The following is an 18,053-nucleotide window of genomic DNA, read 5'->3' as shown; positions in this document are numbered from 1 at the left end:
CTCTGTGCCTTTCCTGATGGAATCCTCCTGGGATACCATCCTGGAGCTGCTGGGGCCACTCCCAGCACCACTGAGACAAAGCTCCACTCCCCCAGGATGGCCTGACCAGATCTAGTCCCAGGGAGAGAGCAGGGACCCCAAACCAGCCCCATGCCCCCTTCCCCATCCCAACAAACCCACAGCAGGAGCCACCCAGGCTGGAGTTTTTCCATCTTTTATTTTAAAAGTCATAATTGAAGTTTAACAAAGTTTGACCCCGTTGCTGCTGTGGGAGCTGGGAGGGCACCAGTGGAGACCCCACTCCTGCTCCCTCCAGCCCCGCTCCCCTCGCAGCCCCCCGGCCTCAGCTCCAATGTCACCACAGGGATCCTTTCAAGGATGTTTATTGGGGAGGGGGTCCCAGCACAAGTGCAGGTGGTCGGGGGTGTGGGCCCAGGGAACCCCCCGTGTCCCCTCCCACAGTACAGACATGCAGGAATTTATAAAAGGGGGTCTGGGGGGACGGAGGGCCCTGCTCAGCCACCATCTGTCCAAGGGACAAATAAAAAAGTACAGCCAGGGCCCAGGGTCACGGAAAACCGTCGTCATCATCCTCTGCCATCTCCTTGGCAAACTCCAGGTCCTGCTGCTCACGCTCCCGGCGCTCCTGGAAAGCAAAGGCTGAGGTTGGTGGCAGGTGGGGACAGAAGTCACATCCTTCCCGTGGCCACAGTGGCTGCAGAGATCTCACCTCTGCAGATTCCAAGTCCTTGTTGTAAGATTTGGGTGGGAACCTCATGGCCTGGAGAAAAAGGAGGAAGGAGGAGCTCAGAGCTGAGCCAGCCCTGAGCCATGTCCTGCTGTCCCCCTCAGGGACCTGGGGACAGGCTGTGCTCACCTTCACGGACATGTTGTGGATGTCGAGGCAGAAGGAGATGCGCTGGTGGAAGGCCAGCTGCGGCTCCCGCGTGGAGTAGATGTCGATCATCTCCTTGGACTGGACGTAGCCCTTCTCGTGGTTGATGCTGGCCTCGATCACGCCGTCCCGGATGGCCTGCAAGCCCAGGCACAGGGCAGGGGTGTCCCAGGGGCTCACACAGAGCAGGGACGTGGCACCCTGAGTGTTCCCAGTTTTCCAACCCATACCCAGCGGTGCTGCAGTGAGGGGTGTGGGGGAATGGTGCAGGGCAGGGGTGTCCCAGGGGCTCACACAGAGCAGGGACGTGGCACCCTGAGAGTTCCCAGTTTTCCAACCCAAACCCAGTGGGGCTGCAGTGAGGGGTGTGGGGGAATGGTGCAGGGCAGGGGTGTCCCAGGGGCTCACACAGAGCAGGGACGTGGCACTCTGAGCGTCCCTGAGTTTTCCAACCCAAACCCAGCAGTGCTGCAGGGAGGGGTGTGGGGGAACAGGGCTGTGGGCACCCCAGGACCCCACAGGGATGGGACTCACTGTGCTGGTACCTTGGCAACAATGAACTCGGCGTCCTCGGGGCTGTCCAGCTGCAGCTTCTGGGCAATGTCGGCCAGGGAGATGCGGGAGTAGGAGAGGCTGATCATGCGGACACCTGCGGGGAGAAGGGGATGGGATGCAGCTCCCCGGCCTGCCCAGCCTGCTGGGGGTCCCCAGACACCCTCCTACCTGTCTTGATGACATTGTGCCTCAGCCGAATGATCAGGGTGTAGGTGCCATCGGCCTGGAACTTGTCCCCAAACTGGTCAAGGACTTGGTTGAACTTGGCCAGGTTCCCCGTCCTGACGGCTGGAGGGGAGAAGGGGAGAAAGGGGGAAGGAGAAAAGCTGGGGAAAGAGAGTCAGGGCTGGCTGACTTCCTCCTTCTCCTCCTTCCCAAGTGGCATCTGCATCCAAGTCCCATCAAGGGGAGAGAAGAGAATTCCCACTGGGTCCCTTCCCACTCAGGATATTCCATGATCCTCTGAGCCCGCAGGAAGGACAGACAGGCAGGGGTGGGTGGCCGTACCCTGGGTCAGCAGGAAGTAGGGCATGAGCGAGCGCTTGAGCGAGGGCTGCCGGAACTGGAGCCTGTCCGGGATCTCCCCGAGGAGCAGCTCCACCACGATGAGCAGCTTATGCACCTGGGGCAGAGCGAGACCCTGAGTGAGCCCCCACGGGGCCTGAAACCACCCCTGTCCCTGTGCCCTCCATGGGCCTTGCACCCATCCCCCTGTGGCACAAGACCCCAGGAGATCCCAAACCTGTCCCTGTGAGGACTGGAAGGTTGCAGATTTGTCTCTGGGAAGTTCCAAACCCAGGAGGTCCTGCGCCTGTCATTGCTGCAGGGCCCAGCACCCTGGGAGGTCCCAAACTGTCCCCATGGGGCCTGACCCTGGCAGATCCCACACCTGTCCCTGCAGAGCCCAAGCCTGGGGGGTCCCAGATCTCATTCTGGAAGGTGCCAAGCCTGGGAGGTCCCAGAAGTGCCCCCGTGGAGCTCAGCTCTGGGGAGTCCTGGACCTGACTGTGGGAAATCCCAAATCCCAGGGGACCTGACTCCTTGGGGCCTGACATCCAAGCAGGTCCCAAACCTGCCCCAGGATCTCCCAAACCTGGGAGATCCCAAACCAAATTCCATGGAGCTTGACATCCCAAACCTGGGAGGTCCCAAATCAAATCCCATGGGACCTGACATCCCAGAAGGTCCCAAACCAAATTCCATGGGCTCTGACATCCCAGAAGGTCCCAAATCAAATTCCATGGAGCCTGACATCCCAGAAGGTCCCAAACCTGGGAGGTCCCAAACCAAATTCCATGGAGCTTGACATCCCAAACCTGGGAGGTCCCAAATCAAATCCCATGGGCTCTGACATCCCAGAAGGTCCCAAATCAAATCCCATGGGACCTGACCTCCGAGAAGGTCCCAAACCAAATTCCATGGGGCCTGACATCCCAGAAGGTCCAAAACAAAATTGCATGGGGCATGACCTCTGAGAAGGTCCCAAATCAAATTCCATGGAGCTGACATCCCAGAAGGTCCCAAACCTGGGAGGTCCCAAGCCAAATTCCATGGGGCCTGACCTCCGAGAAGGTCCCAAACCAAATTCCATGGGGTGTGACCTCCAAGAAGGTCCCACATCCAACCCCTGTGAGATCCCTGAGGGGTCTCAGAGCCAAGCCAGGGGTGTCGCTCACCGTCTGCTTGAAGCCGACGGCCGTGTGCTGCGGGGCCTTGCGCAGGGCGTTGGTCATGGTGCGCCGTGCCTCCGAGTACTCCAGCTGGATGGCCTTGATCCGCCCTGCGCCCACACGGGGCAGGTGGGGAAAGCCACCCAGTGAATCCAACCTGACCTGCACGGATGGGGCTCCAAATCCTGCCTGGAAGCCCCACCTCCAGCTGATCACAGGGGTTCTCCGAGGAACCGGAGCCCGGGAGGCAGGGCAGGCACCGAGCCCGCTCACCTGTGTAGTACAGGTAGCGAGCCCACTCGTTGTTGTTGGCCTGCTCGGGGAACACGGATTTGGAGACGAGCTTCTCGGCCTGGTCGTAGAGGTTGTAGTGGAGGTAATTCCTCAGGAGCAGGTTCAGGAGCGTGGCCTGGCCGTCGGCGTCGTGGCGCAGCGTGGCCGTGCGGAGCCGGGCGTGCAGGAAGCTGCGGGGTGGGACGGGGAGTCAGGGAAGAAGAGGGAGGAAAACAGGGGGGATCACGTTCAGGGAGAGCCCCCCACAGGACCCATCCCACCTCCGGACCACGTCGAGTTTGTTCAGGAATTCATAGATGCGGGAGTGGTAATAGTAACACTTGGCCACCACCAGGTCCAGGGCCCGGCGGTTCTGGGAGCTGATCTTCTGCATCAGGTCATCGGACACCTTCTGAGCCTGCGGGACAGGAAGGGAGGTCAGGGCAGGGACTGACCCCACGAGGGGCAGAGACCACCCAGACTGCTGGGATGAGGGGACAGCACGAGGCAGGGGATGCCTGGGGAGCAGGAGCACTGCAGGCAGCTCAGGGCTCTCACCTCGGGGTACCTCTTGCTGTTCATCAGGTAGATGACGAGCAGCAGCTGCAGGTAGGCCTCCACCTCTGGCAGGAGAGGGGCTGAGGCTGCTTTCCCCGTCCGTGGGCGGAACTGCAGCTCAGCTTCTGTATCCATGGACTGAGGGGAGAGAGAAATTCTGGATCCCTGTCCCCGTGGGGAGACAGCTCTGCTCCAGGTGTGACAGGAGCCAGCCCAGGGCTGCAAGGACCCGTCCCAGCAGAGGGGCTGCTCGTCTCCTGTGCCCCCAAACCCCTCTGCCCTACTCCAGAGGCTCCTTGGAGAGGGAAAGAATCATGGAATCCCAGACTTTTTTGGGTTGCAGGGGCCTTCAAGTTCATCCCTACCCTGTCATGGGTAGGGACACCTTCCACTAAACCAGGTTGCTCCAAACCTTGTCCATCCCAGCTACAGACGCTTCCAGGGATGAGGTAGCCACAACTTTCCTGGGAAACCCATTCCAGTGCTTCACTGCCCTCAGAGGGAAGAATTGCTGGCCAGTATCCCATCTAATCCTGCCCTCTGTCAGTGGCAAGCCATTCTCCCTTGTCCTGTTACTCTTAGTCCCTCTCCAGCCTTCCTGCTGCTTCTTCAGACACTGGCAGGCCATAATTAGGTGACCCCTAAACCTTCTCTTCTTCAGGCTGAACCATCCCTACTCTCCCTGTCTTTCCTCACAGCTGAGCTGCTCCATCCCTTTGATTATCCTCTGGATTTGCTCCTACACCTCCACACCCTTCCTGGGGCAGCTCTGCTGGTGGGGGTTGTCACCAGAGCCGGGCAGAGGTGAGGGCAGTCCCTACCTCCTCCAGGAATCCCAGCAGGAAGTCCCTGACAGTGCAGTTGGAGGTGAAGAAGCCGTGGATGGCCTTGTGCAGCACGTTGGGGTTGAGGCGGCGGGAGGTGGAGGGCAGAGCCCGCAGCGCCCGCAGGACGTAGCGCGGCTCCTTCCCCGACACCGCCTTCTCCAGCTGCTTCACGTGCTCCTTGATGTCTGCAGGGGGGCACACCGACACCCCTCACCCCAAATCCTCTGCCAGCAGCACCCCGGAGCAAAGCCGGGGCTGCCCCCTCGCCCCGTCCTGCTGTGCTGAGGTGCCTCTGCCCATGGCTTTGGTGTCCCCAGTGACCCGACCTGCCCTCAGGGCTGTCCCTGTTTGGAGCAGGGGGCTGGTGAGGCTCTTGTGGAGTTTTCTCCCTCCTCCCGAAGGGCTCTGCACCCCTGTGGGGTCCCACCACAGCCCCCCCGTGCCTCACAGTCTGTCCCCAGAACACACCCTCACAGAGCTGCCCCAGTTCCCTTCTACAGCGACCCCTCCAAACCACAGTTCCATCCCCCATGCTTCAGTGACCCCAAAACCAACCTCCTCCTTGCCTTCCCTCACACGCTGCCCCAAACACCCTTCTCCAGAGTGTCTCCCGCACAGAAACACAGCTCCCACCTCCACTTCCCTCTCTAAATCCCTTTCCCCATAGTGACACCCCCTAAACACACCTCCCCTCTCCCTTTCCCACACAGTGCCCCCCATGTCCCCTTCCCCAACGTGCTCCCGTACCCTAAACTCACCTCTCATTTCCCTCAGAGCCCCTCCAACTCCCCACCCCACACTGATCCCAACATTCCCCTCCTCCAGCACTTTTCCAGCCCCTTTCCCACCCCCGCTCAGGTACCCCCACCCTGACCCCCTCAGGGCTTCCTATACCTCCCCCCAGCCCCCTCCTCCACCACCCCCCTCTCAGGGGTTCCCCCGATCCGTGCCAGGCCCCTTCCACCCCCAAGACCCCCCAGCTCCCCCCTCACGGCCACAGACACCCCCCACTACAACAACACCCCCCCCTCACCCTCCAGCGTGATCGCGTCCAGCTCCCGCTGCGGCTGCCGCTCTCCGCCCGCCTCGGGGGCCACCGGCGCCGCCTCCTCGTGCATCTCGACGTCGGGGGGCGCGGGCGGGGGTCCCTCCGGGGGCGCCTTGGCCTTGTCGCCGCGGCGGCGGGACGCGCCGTCCTGCTTCATGGCGTGACACTGCACAACGGGCCGCCAGGCGCGGCCAGCCGAGCGCCGAGCGGCGCGCCATCGGCTCCTTCCGCCTCCCGCTCGGCCCTTTCCGCCGCCGCTCGGCTCGTTCCGCCGCGCGGCTCGGGTAGCTCAGGCGCGGCTCGTGCAGGTTCGGGTGTTTCCGTCTTCGCTCGTGGATTTTCGCCGGCGTTTTCGGGCGTTTTGGACGAGCCCTCTCGGACGATTCCGCCATCTATCGGCTTCTTTCGCCTCTCTCTCCTTCGGGAATCTCCGTAGAGCTTTCGGGTGATGAGCGGTTCCCGCCTTTTGGGGGCGCGGGCGAGTCTTCGCTGAGGTCCCGTGAGGGGCTTTGTAACGGGGCATCCCGTGCGGGGTTTGTCTGTAACTGAGCATCCCGTGAGGGGTTTGTCCGTAACGGGGTATCCCGTGAGGGGTTTGTCTGTAACGGGGCATCCCTTTGTCTGTAACGGGACATCCCGTGAGGGGTTTGTCTGTAACGGGGCATCCCGTGAGGGGTCAGTGAGGGGTTTGTCCGTAACGGGGCATCCCGTGAGGGGTCAGTGAGGGATTTGTCTGGAACTGGACATCCCGTGAGGGGTTTGTCCGTAACGGGGTATCCCGTGAGGGGTTTGTCTGTAACGGGGCATCCCGTGAGGGGTTTGTCTGTAACGGGGCATCCCTTTGTCTGTAACGGGACATCCCGTGAGGGGTTTGTCTGGAACGGGACATCCCGTGAGGGGTCAGTGAGGGATTTGTCTGGAACGGGACATCCCGTGAGGGGTTTGTCTGTAACGGGGTATCCCGTGAGGGGTTTGTCCGTAACGGGGTATCCCGTGAGGGGTTTGTCTGTAACGGGGCATCCCGTGAGGGGTCCCGTGAGGGGCCGGGCTGGGATCACGGATTCTGTGAGGGTCTCGTGAGGGATCGCACTGGGATCAGGGATTCTTTGAGGGTCCCGTGAGGGATCGCAGTGGGATCGGGGATTCTGTGACGGTCCCGTGTGGGGCCAGGCTGGGGCCCCGTGAAGGGTCCCTGGTAGGGCCAGGCTGGGACCGGGGATTCTGTGAAGGGTCCCTTGTGGTTCATGTGGGGTCAGGCTGGGACCGAGGATCCTGCAAAGTGTCCCTTGTGGGCTTGGGGATCCTGTGAGGGGCTGAGCTGGGATCGGTAATCTCGTAAGTGATTTGGTGAGGAGGAGAACTGGAGGCTGGGAGCAGGGGTCCCAGGAGAGGCCAGGTTGTGGAGCTGGGAGTTCTTTGAGGGGTCTGCTTTGGGACTGGGGCCAAAGGGTTTTATGACGATTCCAGGTCGGAGCCGGGCTCCCCTCGTAGCTGTTGCAAGGCAGAGCCCGGTGCTGGAGGTCCTCCTGAAGCCATCAATGCCTGCACAGGTGAGCAGTGCTGCAGGCACCCATGGCCTCCAGAGACCCTCCCACGGCCCCACAGCCTGAGGGACTCCCTGACTTCCCCCCAGGGATAACTGCTTGTGTTTTTCATATAGTATGCCGAGCTTGTCAGATGTACTTGACAGAAATGGACTTTGAGGAACACCCAATTGTATAGCAAGAAAGTACTCTTTATTTATAGAGTGATAACAAGCGTATGCTTGCTCTAAAGTGCTACATGTGTCCATTGAACATCTCAGGGATGATGGCAGTGACCGGAGAGGTGTAAGTGGAAGAAATCCACTTTGATATTCAACCTTTAGTACGCAAAATTAATTTTCCTGCCTTAAATTCCCTTTTGCCAGCCAAATCAGCCTTGATTATTAACAAGGATGATACTAGGAGAGAAAACTGTCTTGTCAGTAAAGATTTCACAAGACCTTGCAGACGGGTTCCCTGGGCAGGGCCAGGTACAGCCTACCACTCAGGAAGTTAAGGGCATATAGGGCCACAAACAGGGCTGCCACGGCCTCGAAGGATTGATCCTTAGGGACAGCTAAACCATCTTGCTGGAGCTGTACTCCACTCAGCTCCACCAGGGCAATGGTTAACATCTGTTCCTCCTCTTGTGAGAAGAGCAGCCTGGAATCCACTAGGAAAGAGTCCATCCCTTTGTCCAGGTCATGTTTCAGGAGGTTTTCAACCTTCACAGAAACAACAAAAAAAAGCAAAATAAGAATTTCAATCAGTTGTCAAATTGTGTCATCATAATGGAAATGTTGCTAGAATTAACATAGCCCCCGCCTCCCCTTGAGAGGAGCCAAGTGTGATTTGTGTTCTCACCAGGTTCAGCTGTTGGGACACAATCTTCCTTTCCAAGGATTCCAGCAGCAGCAGCAGCTGATCCTCCGTTAACTCTGCAGAAAAACCCATTAACTCTGATCCAAAACCCCTCACCAAGGTGATGGAGGTTACTGGTGGGCTGGGACTGGTGAGCAGGATGGGAAAGAGTGAAGAGGATGGGAAGGGTGATCATTTCCTGTAGGAAATGTTCCTTTGGTCTACAGTTCTTTGGATGTTTTAATAGAAATGATTTGTGCAGGCTCACTGTGAGAGCGATCTGGCTGTTGCTCACAGAATCATGGAATGCTGGGTTGGAAGGGACCTACAAGGATAATTGATGTACAACTGCTGTCCCTGCACAGGACACCCCAACAATCCCACCGTGTGCTGAGAGCATTGTCCAAACACTGCTGGAGCTGTGTCAGCCCTGGGGCTGTGCCCATTCCCTGGGGAGTGTGTTCAGTGCCTGAGCAGGCTCTGGGAGAAGAACCTTTCCCTGAAATCCAGTGGAAGTGTCCCAGACACAGCTCCAGCCATTGCTTGGCTCCTGTCGCTGGTCACCAGAGCAGAGATCTGGGCTGCCCCTTGGGAGGAAGCTGTGACCAGCCTTTGAGGGAGCAGGGAGCCCTGGATGGTGCAGAGGGTGTTTGTCTCCTCTCCCCTCCATGGGACTTGGATGTAGATTCCACTTGAAGAGGAGGAGGAGTAAGAGAGCAAGGCAGGAGTGGGAGTCATCCCTGCCTTGATTTCCCTCTTGAAGACCCAAAGCCTCACCATGCAAAGCATCAAGGACATAGGTGATTCCTTCTGCCAGCAGAAGGAGATGATCTCTTGGAGAATGCTGCAAGGTGCTGAACAGGTCTTTTAAGTCTGGGCTCTCAGTTTCCAGCTGATAAACATCACCTTGCTCAGGAACTTCTTCCATCTGGAGGAATAAGAAAAAGAATGAAGTCAGGATTTGAGGGCCGAGGCTGCTGCTTGTCTTGAGCAGGGAGATGTGCTGAGTGAGGGAAATTTGGATGGGCAGTTGTGGCACAGGGCAGGTGACTTGTGGTTCAGGAGGTGTGGTCATGGATATATCTCTATTTATAAATTGTGGCAGTAAGAAAAGCTTCACTTACTTTCTGTCTGAGCTCTTGAAGGAGGTTCTTGTCTCTCATCACAGCTTTGATGGTGTTTAAGATGATGAGCAGCAGGTCGGGAGACAACTCGGGGAAAATTCGGCAGGAATATTGAACTTCTGTCATCACTTCTCCTAATTTTCCTGTTGAGGGACCTGCAAACCAGGAGGAGTTGAAATCTGTCACTTGAGTTCTAGGAGTTCACAGGCAGCTCTAAACCCGGGGTTTGAAACCCTTCTTTGAAGCAATATGGAATTGGGCAGTTGTGATGTCTTAGGGGAGAGGCAAATGCATCTATCCTAGTGGTTTGTTTTATGCTGGGAGATACCATCTTACCCAAAAGTTGTGCAAGTGGAAGCAGTAAAATGCAATACTTACCATCAGCTACATAAGCCATCTTTCTCACACTTTCTGCTGGGAAATAATCCAGATCTAAAAGAGGATAAAAGTGACAGTTTTCTATACCAGCCTTCTCAGTGGTGGTCCCCCACTCAGTTTCCTCCCTGTCTCTTCTCTTCTGAGTAGCAAAGGAAAAGAAACACCAAAACTCTGCTCTTTGTGCCATTTATCACCAGGAGCTCTGCAGATCCTGAGATGGGGATCTGAGGCTTCCTTTTTTCCTTTCTTTACTGACCCCTCCCCAAACACCACCTTTGACCTTGCATGGGTTATCTGACCTCCCGCAGGTGGTTTCTGTCTCTCACACTGCTTCCTCCTATTTCCAGACAAGCTGAAGGTAGCTCTGGGGGCAAGAGGTGCTTCATAAAATGTTCTTCCTCTTCTGGAATGGAGAACTTGGTCATTTCAGGAAGTTGCTTACCCCATGCTCCATCTCTAATATGTAGTGGGATGGTCCTGAAGGCCAGTGTGCAGCCCTTGGGTATCACTATGCTTTGTTTGTCCTCCCTGTTGCTCTGGATAAAGAAAACAACCTGTTAAAACACCTGGGTGCAGGTGTTGGGGAAGCAAGGAGGGAGAAGTCAAACCTGTGCACAGAGTGTGGCATAAAATTTGGCCTTGAAGCCCCTATCTGCCTTGGTGGATTCCTTGTAGACGGCCTCCTCTGAGGCTTCGAGGATTTCAGTGACCACGTACAGGTGGATGTTTGTTCTCCGGAGTTGTCGGATGAAGGAATGATCCATGTTGATTTCTCTAAAAGAGGAAAAGGATAGGAAGGGTCTGAGCACCAGAGCTGAGGCACCTGGGGGGGGGATAAACCTGTATGAGAGGAGGCTCATAGGAGAACTTGTCACTCCATTCTCTGTCCAACCTGGCCTAGTTAGAGGAAGTTCATGCCCTAAGGTTTTAATCTTGGTTTTTGGCTGTTGAAAACCCATTGTTAACCTGGTGTGTGCTGGAGGGGGATGACTGAAGTGTGTGTGCTCCCTTTGTCATTCCTTACCTTTCTCTTCTCAGTGCCTCCAGCGATTCCAGTGATACACTCTTCTTCTGTGGTGTAATGGAAATCTCTTTGGACAAGGAGGCACCTCCTTTCAGCTCTACATTTGTAGGGTCAAATGAAATGCTGAGACCTCCATCAGCTTGGTCAGCTCTGACTTTTGTGAGAGCAAATTGGCTGGATTCTTGATGGAGAGACTCTGAAATAATTTCAGTGTTATCTTAAGCAGGATTACACAGACTCAGCACTGTAAGTATATCACACACAGAGGAAAGCTGGAACTTGGTAGAGTTCAGCCACAAATGGTTCAAAAACATTATCTATGGTATTTGATCAATTCATATTAATAAATTTGGGGTTTACCTATGCTTTTACCATCTTCTCCAGGCAGCAGCACATCCTCCAGTGTGAACCCTGTCCGCTGGTAATAGGGAGCTGGGTGAAATATGGTTCTTGGTTTGCTTTTTTTTTTCAGAAGATAAAGAGGCCTGAAGTGCTCATTGTCTGCAATGCTTTCGACAGGGACCAATTGTTTGTGTGGATCCATTTGATTTACGATGAATTTGGTGAGTTTTTTAAACATTCTGGTTGTGGCTGAAGTTTTGAAATAAAGCCAAGGGGATTTGTGCCTTGGGAAAGAGGAAACACAAGCTATGCTGAATTACTTGAAATAATAGGAGGACATTGTAACAAAGTGTGACTTTAATGATTAAGAAGATTTCAAAATAGTTACTCAAAATTTCCCTCACTGTCCAAGGCCTCGAGTTTCACAGGGTTGTTTCAGGGAGTCTTTTAAGAGGAAGCAGCAGGACCTGTGGGGTTTTTGGCCTTGTCCCCCTTTGCTGGTGAGGCTCAGTGATTGTGCAGATAAAAGTACAGCTAGTACAGCCCCAGGCTACTGATTTTGGAGACAAGAATAGAGAATAGAGACCTAAGCTCAGCTCAGCCCAGCCTTATTGCGCAGGTCCTGCTGGTCTGCAGGGGAGAGCTGGTGTTTGAGGGCCAGAAAGAAATCCGTGTTTGTTTTCTGAGACAGCTTGTTTTTATTAAAAAGTTTCGGTTTCACTTTTCTGGTGTATTACAGGAAAGAGCTGGGGAAAGGAAATTGGGCAATCCAGACTGGTTTGGATGGGAAGGGACCTTAAGGCTCCTCCCATTACCCCTCCCAGCCATGGTCAGGTACACCTTCCGTTCTCCCAGGTTGCTCCAAGCTCTGTCCAGCCTGATTATAGACACTTCCATGGATGGGGCAGCCACAGCTTCTCTGAGCACCCTGTTCTGAGACCTCAGCACCCTCAGAGAGATTTCTTCCCGATATCCCACCTAACCCTTCTCTCTTTGAATTTAAACCATTCCAAAGACAAATAGGTTGCTCAAGGTTAGTAGCCCTTGCAGGTCTCATTCCCTTGAAGGTCTTCAAGAAGAGAAGAAAAACTAAACAAGAGCACTTAACAGAGAGCTCCCACCAGCCCTCTCCCCTACCCAAAGCTCTGGGATAATGCACTTGCCTGTGTGTGGGGTGGGGGGCGTGCAGAGCAGAGCGTGGGGCTGCTGAGGTGATGTGGCCTCTGGAGAGCAGCAGGACAGGGGAGAAGTTCTCTGGCTTCTGTTCTGCTCAGAGATGTGGAAGTGTTTGCTAAGTACGGGAGCCGTGAGTCGCACAGGAAGCTCACACCACCACAAACGCAGAGCAAAGAGTAAATTGATTTCTCTTACCTTGCTAATGAGGGACTCCCTGAAGCAACAGCTGGGCAGGGGCAGTGTTAGATCCAATCCGTGCTGGAAGACCCCTGGCTGTACCCAACAGCTTACCAGGAGTTGTTCCCAGCTGTGAGGTCACTGCAATTTTACATCCTCATCACCAGTGTTCTACTTCCACAAATTGGCTGTTGCTTACGTAACACTTCCTTACGGTAATTGAGCAGAGTCTGTTACATGGGTTGTGCATTACTGGAACTTCTACAGATGTAGGAGATGTAGGTCCACTGCTGGAAGTGCCCCAGACCAGATTGGACAGGAATGTGTCGCTGTCCCTGGCAGCAGGTGGAACCAGATGGCTTTAAGGTCCCTTCAAGCCAAACCATTCCATCACTGTGCATTCAAATTTATTGAGCCAGGTAGTGCTGCTGTTCTTTGACAGATGGAGAAATGAACTCAGGAGGGAATATTGACAAGAAAATCCTCTCTCTGAGGGTGGTGTGGCCCCAGAACAGGTTTGCCAGAGCAGCTGTGGCTGCCCCATCCGTGGGAGTGTCCAAGGCCAGGTTGGATGTGGCTTGGAGCAACCTGGGCTAGTGGAAGGTGTCCCTGCCCATGGAAGGTGGTGGGAATGGCCCTGGAGCCTTAAGGTGCCTTCCAACCTGAGACATTCCATGTTTCCTGTAGCCATTGCCATGCTTGTATGACAGCAAAAACCATCCATGTGAAGATTCCAGGACTCAAGTGAAAGTTTTTACCTGAATACTTCACTTTTATCAGTCACTCTTAAAATGCTGCACAAAGGAGTAATAAAAATATTCACACTTTATTTTAGAAAGTTCTCTACAGGAGACTGCTGTGTCCACATCAAGGGCCTTTGTTTCTGGTACCGCCTCAGTCCTGAGGTTGTCAGATGTGCCATGGGATGGAAAAGACAAAATTAAGAAATAGCCTTTGAGAACGCCAAATTGCTTATCAAGAAGCTGCTCTTTATTTATAAAATGATAATGAGAGTATTGTAGTATTGCTCTGAAGTGTTGCCCATGTCCTGCAATCATCTCAGGGAGATTGGACCAGGGAGGAGTCAGTGGAACCTCTGGGATTTCCCCACCTTCCTGACACCAGCAGTTCATGGAGCCCCCGCTGAAGCACAGAGGGACCAAAGTAAGTGAATCACTGCTGGTGTTTTCCTTTGCCTTTTGTTTCCTTTTACTTTCCTTTCTTTTCCTTTGCATTCCCCTACCCTTCCCTTTCCCTTTGCCCTTCTTTTTCTCATTTGCAGATTGCAGAAGCATCAGCAGCATTTTGAGGAAAGCAGGATTATGTGAGGCACCAGTGGGAGGCCTGTGATCCTTCAGGCTTGTGGATTTCTCTGTTCTCTGCATTTATGGGGAGACAGACAGACAAATCCACTTTGATTTGAAATCCAGCCTTTAGCATCCTTAATGAGTTTTCTTGACTTAAATTTTTTCTTGCCAGCTAAAGCTTTCCAACATCTTGAGGAAGGGATGCCTAGGCAGGGCCCGGTGCATCTATGAGCCACTCAGGAGGTTGAGGGCGTACAGGGCCACAAACAGGGCTACCACAGCCTCGAAGGGTTTATCTCTAGGGATGACTGATCCATCTTCCTGGAACTGCACTCCACTCAGCTCCACCAGGGCGATGGTTAACCTCTGTTCCTCCTCGCGAGGGAAGAGCAGCCTGGCATCCACAAGAAAAGTCCCCTTCCTCTTCACCTTGTTACGTGCCAGGAGATTTGCAACCTCCACAGCCATAACAAAAAAGCAAAATCAGAATTTGAATCAGTTGTCAAATTGTGTCATCGTAAAGGAAATGTTGCTAGAATTAGCATAGCCCCTGCCTCCCCTTGAGAGGAGCCAAGTGTGATTTGTGTTCTCACCAGGTTCAGCTGTTGGGACACAATCTTCCTTTCCAAGGATTCCAGCAGCAGCAGCAGCTGATCCTCCGTTAACTCTGCAGAAATAAACTGGGTTTGTCTCCTCTCCCCTCCATGGGACTTGGATGTAGATTCCATTTGAAGAGGAGGAGGAGTAAGAGAGGAAGGCAGGAGGGAATGGCAGGAGTGGGAGTCATCCCTGCCTTGATTTCCCTCTTGAAGACCCAAAGCCTCACCATGCAAAGCATCAAGGACGTAGCTGATTCCTTCTGCCAGCAGAAGGAGATGATCTCTTGGAGAATGCTGCAAGGTGCTGAACAGGTCTTTTAAGTCTGGGCTCTCAGTTTCCAGCTGATAACCATCACCTTGCTCAGGAACTTCCTCCATCTGGAGGAATAAGAAAAAGAATGAAGTCAGGATTTGAGGGCCAAGCCTGCTGCTTGTCTTGAGCAGGGAGATGTGCTGAGTGAAGGAAATTTGGATGGGCAGTTGTGGCACAGGGCAGGTGACTTGTGGTTCAGGAGGTGTGTTCGCGGATGTGTCTGTATTGTAAACTGTGGCAGTAAAAGCTTCACTTACTTTCTGTCTGAGCTCTTGAAGGAGGTTCTTGTCTCTCATCACAGCTTTGATAGTGTTTAAGATGATGAGCAGCAGGTCAGGAGACAACTTGGTGAAGATTTGACAGCAGATTTCAACTTCTCCCAGCCCCGGTCCTACTCTTATTTTCCTTGACTTGGGAACTGCAAACCAGAAGGAGTCCAAATTTGTCACTTCTGAATGAGGAGCTCAGTGGCAGCTCTAAACCCAGAGTTTGAAACCCTTCTATGTGTGCTTTGGGGCCAGTGTGATGTCTTAGGGAAGAGGCAAACATATTTCTCCTGGTGGTTTGTTTTATGCTGGGAGATTCCATTTTACCCAAAGCAGCTAAAATTTGTGCCAATGGAAGCTATGCAAGTACATTACTTACTCCAAATGAGTACTTACTTATTCTGAATTTCTCACCTGGAAAACACCGCATATCTGCAGAAGGATAAAAAGGACATTTATGGTTTTCTAAACCAGTCTTCCCACTGTTGGTTACCCACCCTGTTTTCTCCTTGGCTCTTTTCCTGTGGGGAAGGGAAGGGAAGGGAAGGGAAGGGAAGGGAAGGGAAGGGAAGGGAAGGGAAGGGAAGGGAAGGGAAGGGAAGGGAAGGGAAGGGAAGGGAAGGGAACACCCAAACTCTGTTCTCCGTGCATTTATCAACGAATACTGCAGCTCCTGAAATGTAGATCTGAGACTTCTTTCTTTCTTTACTAACCCCCCGCAAACAGCATTTTTCTGTGTAGTTCTTTGACCTAGCATGGGCTGTCTGACCTCCTCCAGCTGATTTCTGTCCCTCACACTGCCTCCATCTCCTTGCAGACAATATGAGGGTGTATCTGGGGTGCAGTGATACTTCCTAAAATGTTCTTCCTTTTCTGCATTATTTCCAGAAGGGAGAAATTTGTCATTTCTGGAAGCTGCTTACCCCATGCTCCATCTTTAATTTGTAGCGGGATGGTCTTGAAGGCCAGGGTGCAGCCCTTGGGTATGACTATGCCTTGGTTGCTCTCTCTGGTGCCCTGGTCAAGGAAAACAACCTGTTAGAACACCTGGGTGCAGATGCTGGGGAAGAAAGGAGAGGAAAATCCAAACCTGTGCACCAAGTGTGATGTGACATATGATATTAAAGACCCCATCTGCCATGATGGTTGCCCTGTAGATGGTCTCCTCTGAGGCTTCAAGGATTTCAGTGACCATGTATAGATCAATGTTTGTTCCCTGTAGCTGTTGGATGAGGGAGTGATTCATGTTGATTTGTCTATAAGAGGAAAAGGATGAGAAGGGTCTGGAGCACCAGGAGCGGCTGATGCAGCTGGGGGTGCTCAGGCTGTAGAAGAGGAGGTTCAGGTGTTGCAGAGGATAGATAGATATGATTGTTCTCTCAGCTAGCCGGATGTCACTTCTGCCCTTGGATGAATCCTGGAGTGAAATGGACTGTTCCATCCCACCCCACAAAAGATTGTGGCTCATCCCACACCCCTGTACCTGCCCCTAAAACATCAGAGTCTGTAACCCCATTGGCCCATGCCTTGTCCCGGCCCACCTGGGAGCCCGATAAGGGGGCTCCGAGGGGCCATGCGGTCTCTTGGACTTCCTCCCCACCTTGGAACCTCTCCCCCCTCTTGGAACCTCTCCTCCTCTCTTGGACTTCCTCCCCTCCTGGGGCTTCCCCTCTCCTAAACCCTCCGTTTCTCTCTCCCCTCCCCCGTCCTCCTAAGCCCGGCCACGTGCTACGCCTGAGAGCACAAGGCTCGGGCATCCCCGGTCCCCCAATAAACCTTTTTCCCCAAGAGCAAGCTTCAGAGATCTCTGCCTCCCTCCACCCACACCGTGCTGGAGCGTGACCCCATCCCACACAGGGGCAACCTTTTAACTCCAGTCCTTGGCCTAGTTAGGGGATATAATTGCCCTAAGTTCTTAGTATTTGTTTTTGGCTGTTGAAAACCCATTATTGACCTGGCATGGGCTGGAGGGGGATGCCTGGAGTGTGTGTGCTCCCTTTGTCATTCCTTACCTTTCTCTTCTCAGTGCCACCAGTGATTGCAGTGATACACTCTTCTTCTCTATCGTAATGGAAAAGACATTGGACGAGGAGGCACCTCCTTGCAGGTCTCCACTTGCAGGGCCCAAAGGAACACTGGCATGCCCCTCCACCTGGACAGCACTGTTTTTTGTGAGAGTAAATCGGCTGGAATCTTGCTGGAGAGATTCTGAAATAATTCCATATGTTATCTTAAGCAGGATTACACAGACTCAGCACTGTAAGTATATCACACACAGAGGAAAGCTGGAACTTGATAGAGTGACCACAAATGACCCAAACACATTATCTATAGAACTGGTGACCTTTAGATTGATAAATGTGGGATTTACCTATGATTTTACCATCTTGTCCAGGCAGCAGCACATCATCCAGTGTGAATCCTGTCTGCTCGTAATAGGGAGTTGGGTGGAATATGCGTTTTGATTTTCTCTTTTTTCTCAGTAGACAGAGGGGCCTGAAGTGCTCGTTGTCTGCGATGCTCTCGACAGGATCAAATTTCTTGTATGGATCCATTTCATTGATGATGAATTTGGTGAGTTTTTTAAACATTCTGGCTGTGGCTGAAGTTTTGAAGCAAAGCCAAGGGGATTTGTGCCTTGAGAAAGAAAAGAGAACACAAGCTAAGCTGAATTACTTGAAGTATTAGCAGAACATTGTAACAAAGCATTTAACTATTTAATTTAACTATTCAGAAGTTTTCAAAGTAATGACTCACATTATCCAAGGACATGATTGTCACAGGATTGTTACAGGGCATATTTGGAGTAGAAGCAGCAGGAGCTGGGGGTTGCTTTGACTTGTTCTGCTTTGTTGGCAAATCCCAGTCATTTTGCAGAGTGCAGTTAGCAGACTCTGAGAGTGCTGATTTTGGAGACAAATATTGCCCAAAATAGAGTGACATCAGCCCAGCCTTGTTGGGCAAGCCCTGGTGGTCTGCAGGGGAGAGCTGGTGTTTGAGGGCCAGAAAGAAATCCCTGTTTCTTTTCTGAGACAGCTTGTTTTTATCAAAAAGTTTCAGTTCCACCTTTCTGGTGTTTTACAGAATGGAACTGGGGAGGGGGAATTGGGTGACCCAGATTGGTTTTGGTTGGAAGG

General features: G+C 53.3%; 3 protein-coding genes and 1 long non-coding RNA gene across 5 annotated transcripts; 1 reads left to right on the top strand and 3 right to left on the bottom strand.

Moving 5' to 3' along the window:
* Window positions 1–198: 198 nt before the first annotated feature.
* On the bottom strand, window positions 199–6,006 carry PSMD3 (proteasome 26S subunit, non-ATPase 3). Its single transcript, XM_085561852.1, has 12 exons — window positions 5,812–6,006; window positions 4,773–4,963; window positions 3,952–4,089; window positions 3,675–3,811; window positions 3,394–3,584; window positions 3,127–3,230; window positions 1,958–2,072; window positions 1,619–1,738; window positions 1,441–1,544; window positions 878–1,033; window positions 731–781; window positions 199–646 (listed from the first exon to the last, which is right to left on the bottom strand). The coding sequence occupies exons 1-12, from the start codon at window positions 5,981–5,983 to the stop codon at window positions 569–571; spliced, it is 1,557 nt and encodes a 518-aa protein (XP_085417978.1). The 5' UTR covers window positions 5,984–6,006; the 3' UTR covers window positions 199–568.
* A 1,534-nt stretch (window positions 6,007–7,540) lies between these two features.
* Window positions 7,541–12,590, bottom strand: LOC146765156 (gasdermin-A3-like). 2 transcript variants are annotated; one of them, XM_085561854.1, is made up of 11 exons: window positions 12,450–12,590; window positions 12,242–12,344; window positions 11,097–11,362; window positions 10,737–10,932; window positions 10,321–10,486; window positions 10,155–10,248; window positions 9,713–9,766; window positions 9,335–9,489; window positions 8,988–9,138; window positions 8,214–8,287; window positions 7,541–8,074 (listed from the first exon to the last, which is right to left on the bottom strand). In XM_085561854.1, exons 3-11 carry the CDS (start codon window positions 11,314–11,316, stop codon window positions 7,802–7,804), a joined length of 1,383 nt encoding a protein of 460 aa, XP_085417980.1. In that variant the 5' UTR covers window positions 11,317–11,362; window positions 12,242–12,344; window positions 12,450–12,590; the 3' UTR covers window positions 7,541–7,801. The 2 variants fall into 2 exon arrangements, with proteins under 2 accessions (XP_085417980.1, XP_085417981.1); XM_085561855.1 differs by lacking the exon at window positions 12,242–12,344 and having other exon boundaries at window positions 7,659–8,074; window positions 12,450–12,588.
* An 874-nt stretch (window positions 12,591–13,464) lies between these two features.
* Window positions 13,465–17,515, top strand: LOC146765155 (uncharacterized). Its single transcript, XR_014950218.1, has 3 exons — window positions 13,465–13,595; window positions 16,943–17,175; window positions 17,400–17,515. It is a non-coding gene; the product is annotated as an uncharacterized LOC146765155 (long non-coding RNA).
* LOC146765154 (gasdermin-A3-like) lies at window positions 13,815–17,765 on the bottom strand. Its single transcript, XM_085561853.1, has 9 exons — window positions 17,288–17,765; window positions 16,929–17,124; window positions 16,007–16,172; window positions 15,840–15,933; window positions 15,313–15,348; window positions 14,908–15,068; window positions 14,565–14,715; window positions 14,332–14,405; window positions 13,815–14,194 (listed from the first exon to the last, which is right to left on the bottom strand). The coding sequence occupies exons 1-9, from the start codon at window positions 17,505–17,507 to the stop codon at window positions 13,964–13,966; spliced, it is 1,329 nt and encodes a 442-aa protein (XP_085417979.1). The 5' UTR covers window positions 17,508–17,765; the 3' UTR covers window positions 13,815–13,963.
* Between the last annotated feature and the right edge of the window lie 288 nt (window positions 17,766–18,053).

The sequence above is a fragment of the Lonchura striata genome, chromosome 27 (genome assembly GCF_050655825.1).
Source record: "Lonchura striata isolate lonStrDom1 chromosome 27, ASM5065582v1, whole genome shotgun sequence".
In the NCBI taxonomy this organism is placed as follows: domain Eukaryota; kingdom Metazoa; phylum Chordata; class Aves; order Passeriformes; family Estrildidae; genus Lonchura; species Lonchura striata.
This window is presented reverse-complemented; position numbering and strand designations above follow the sequence as displayed.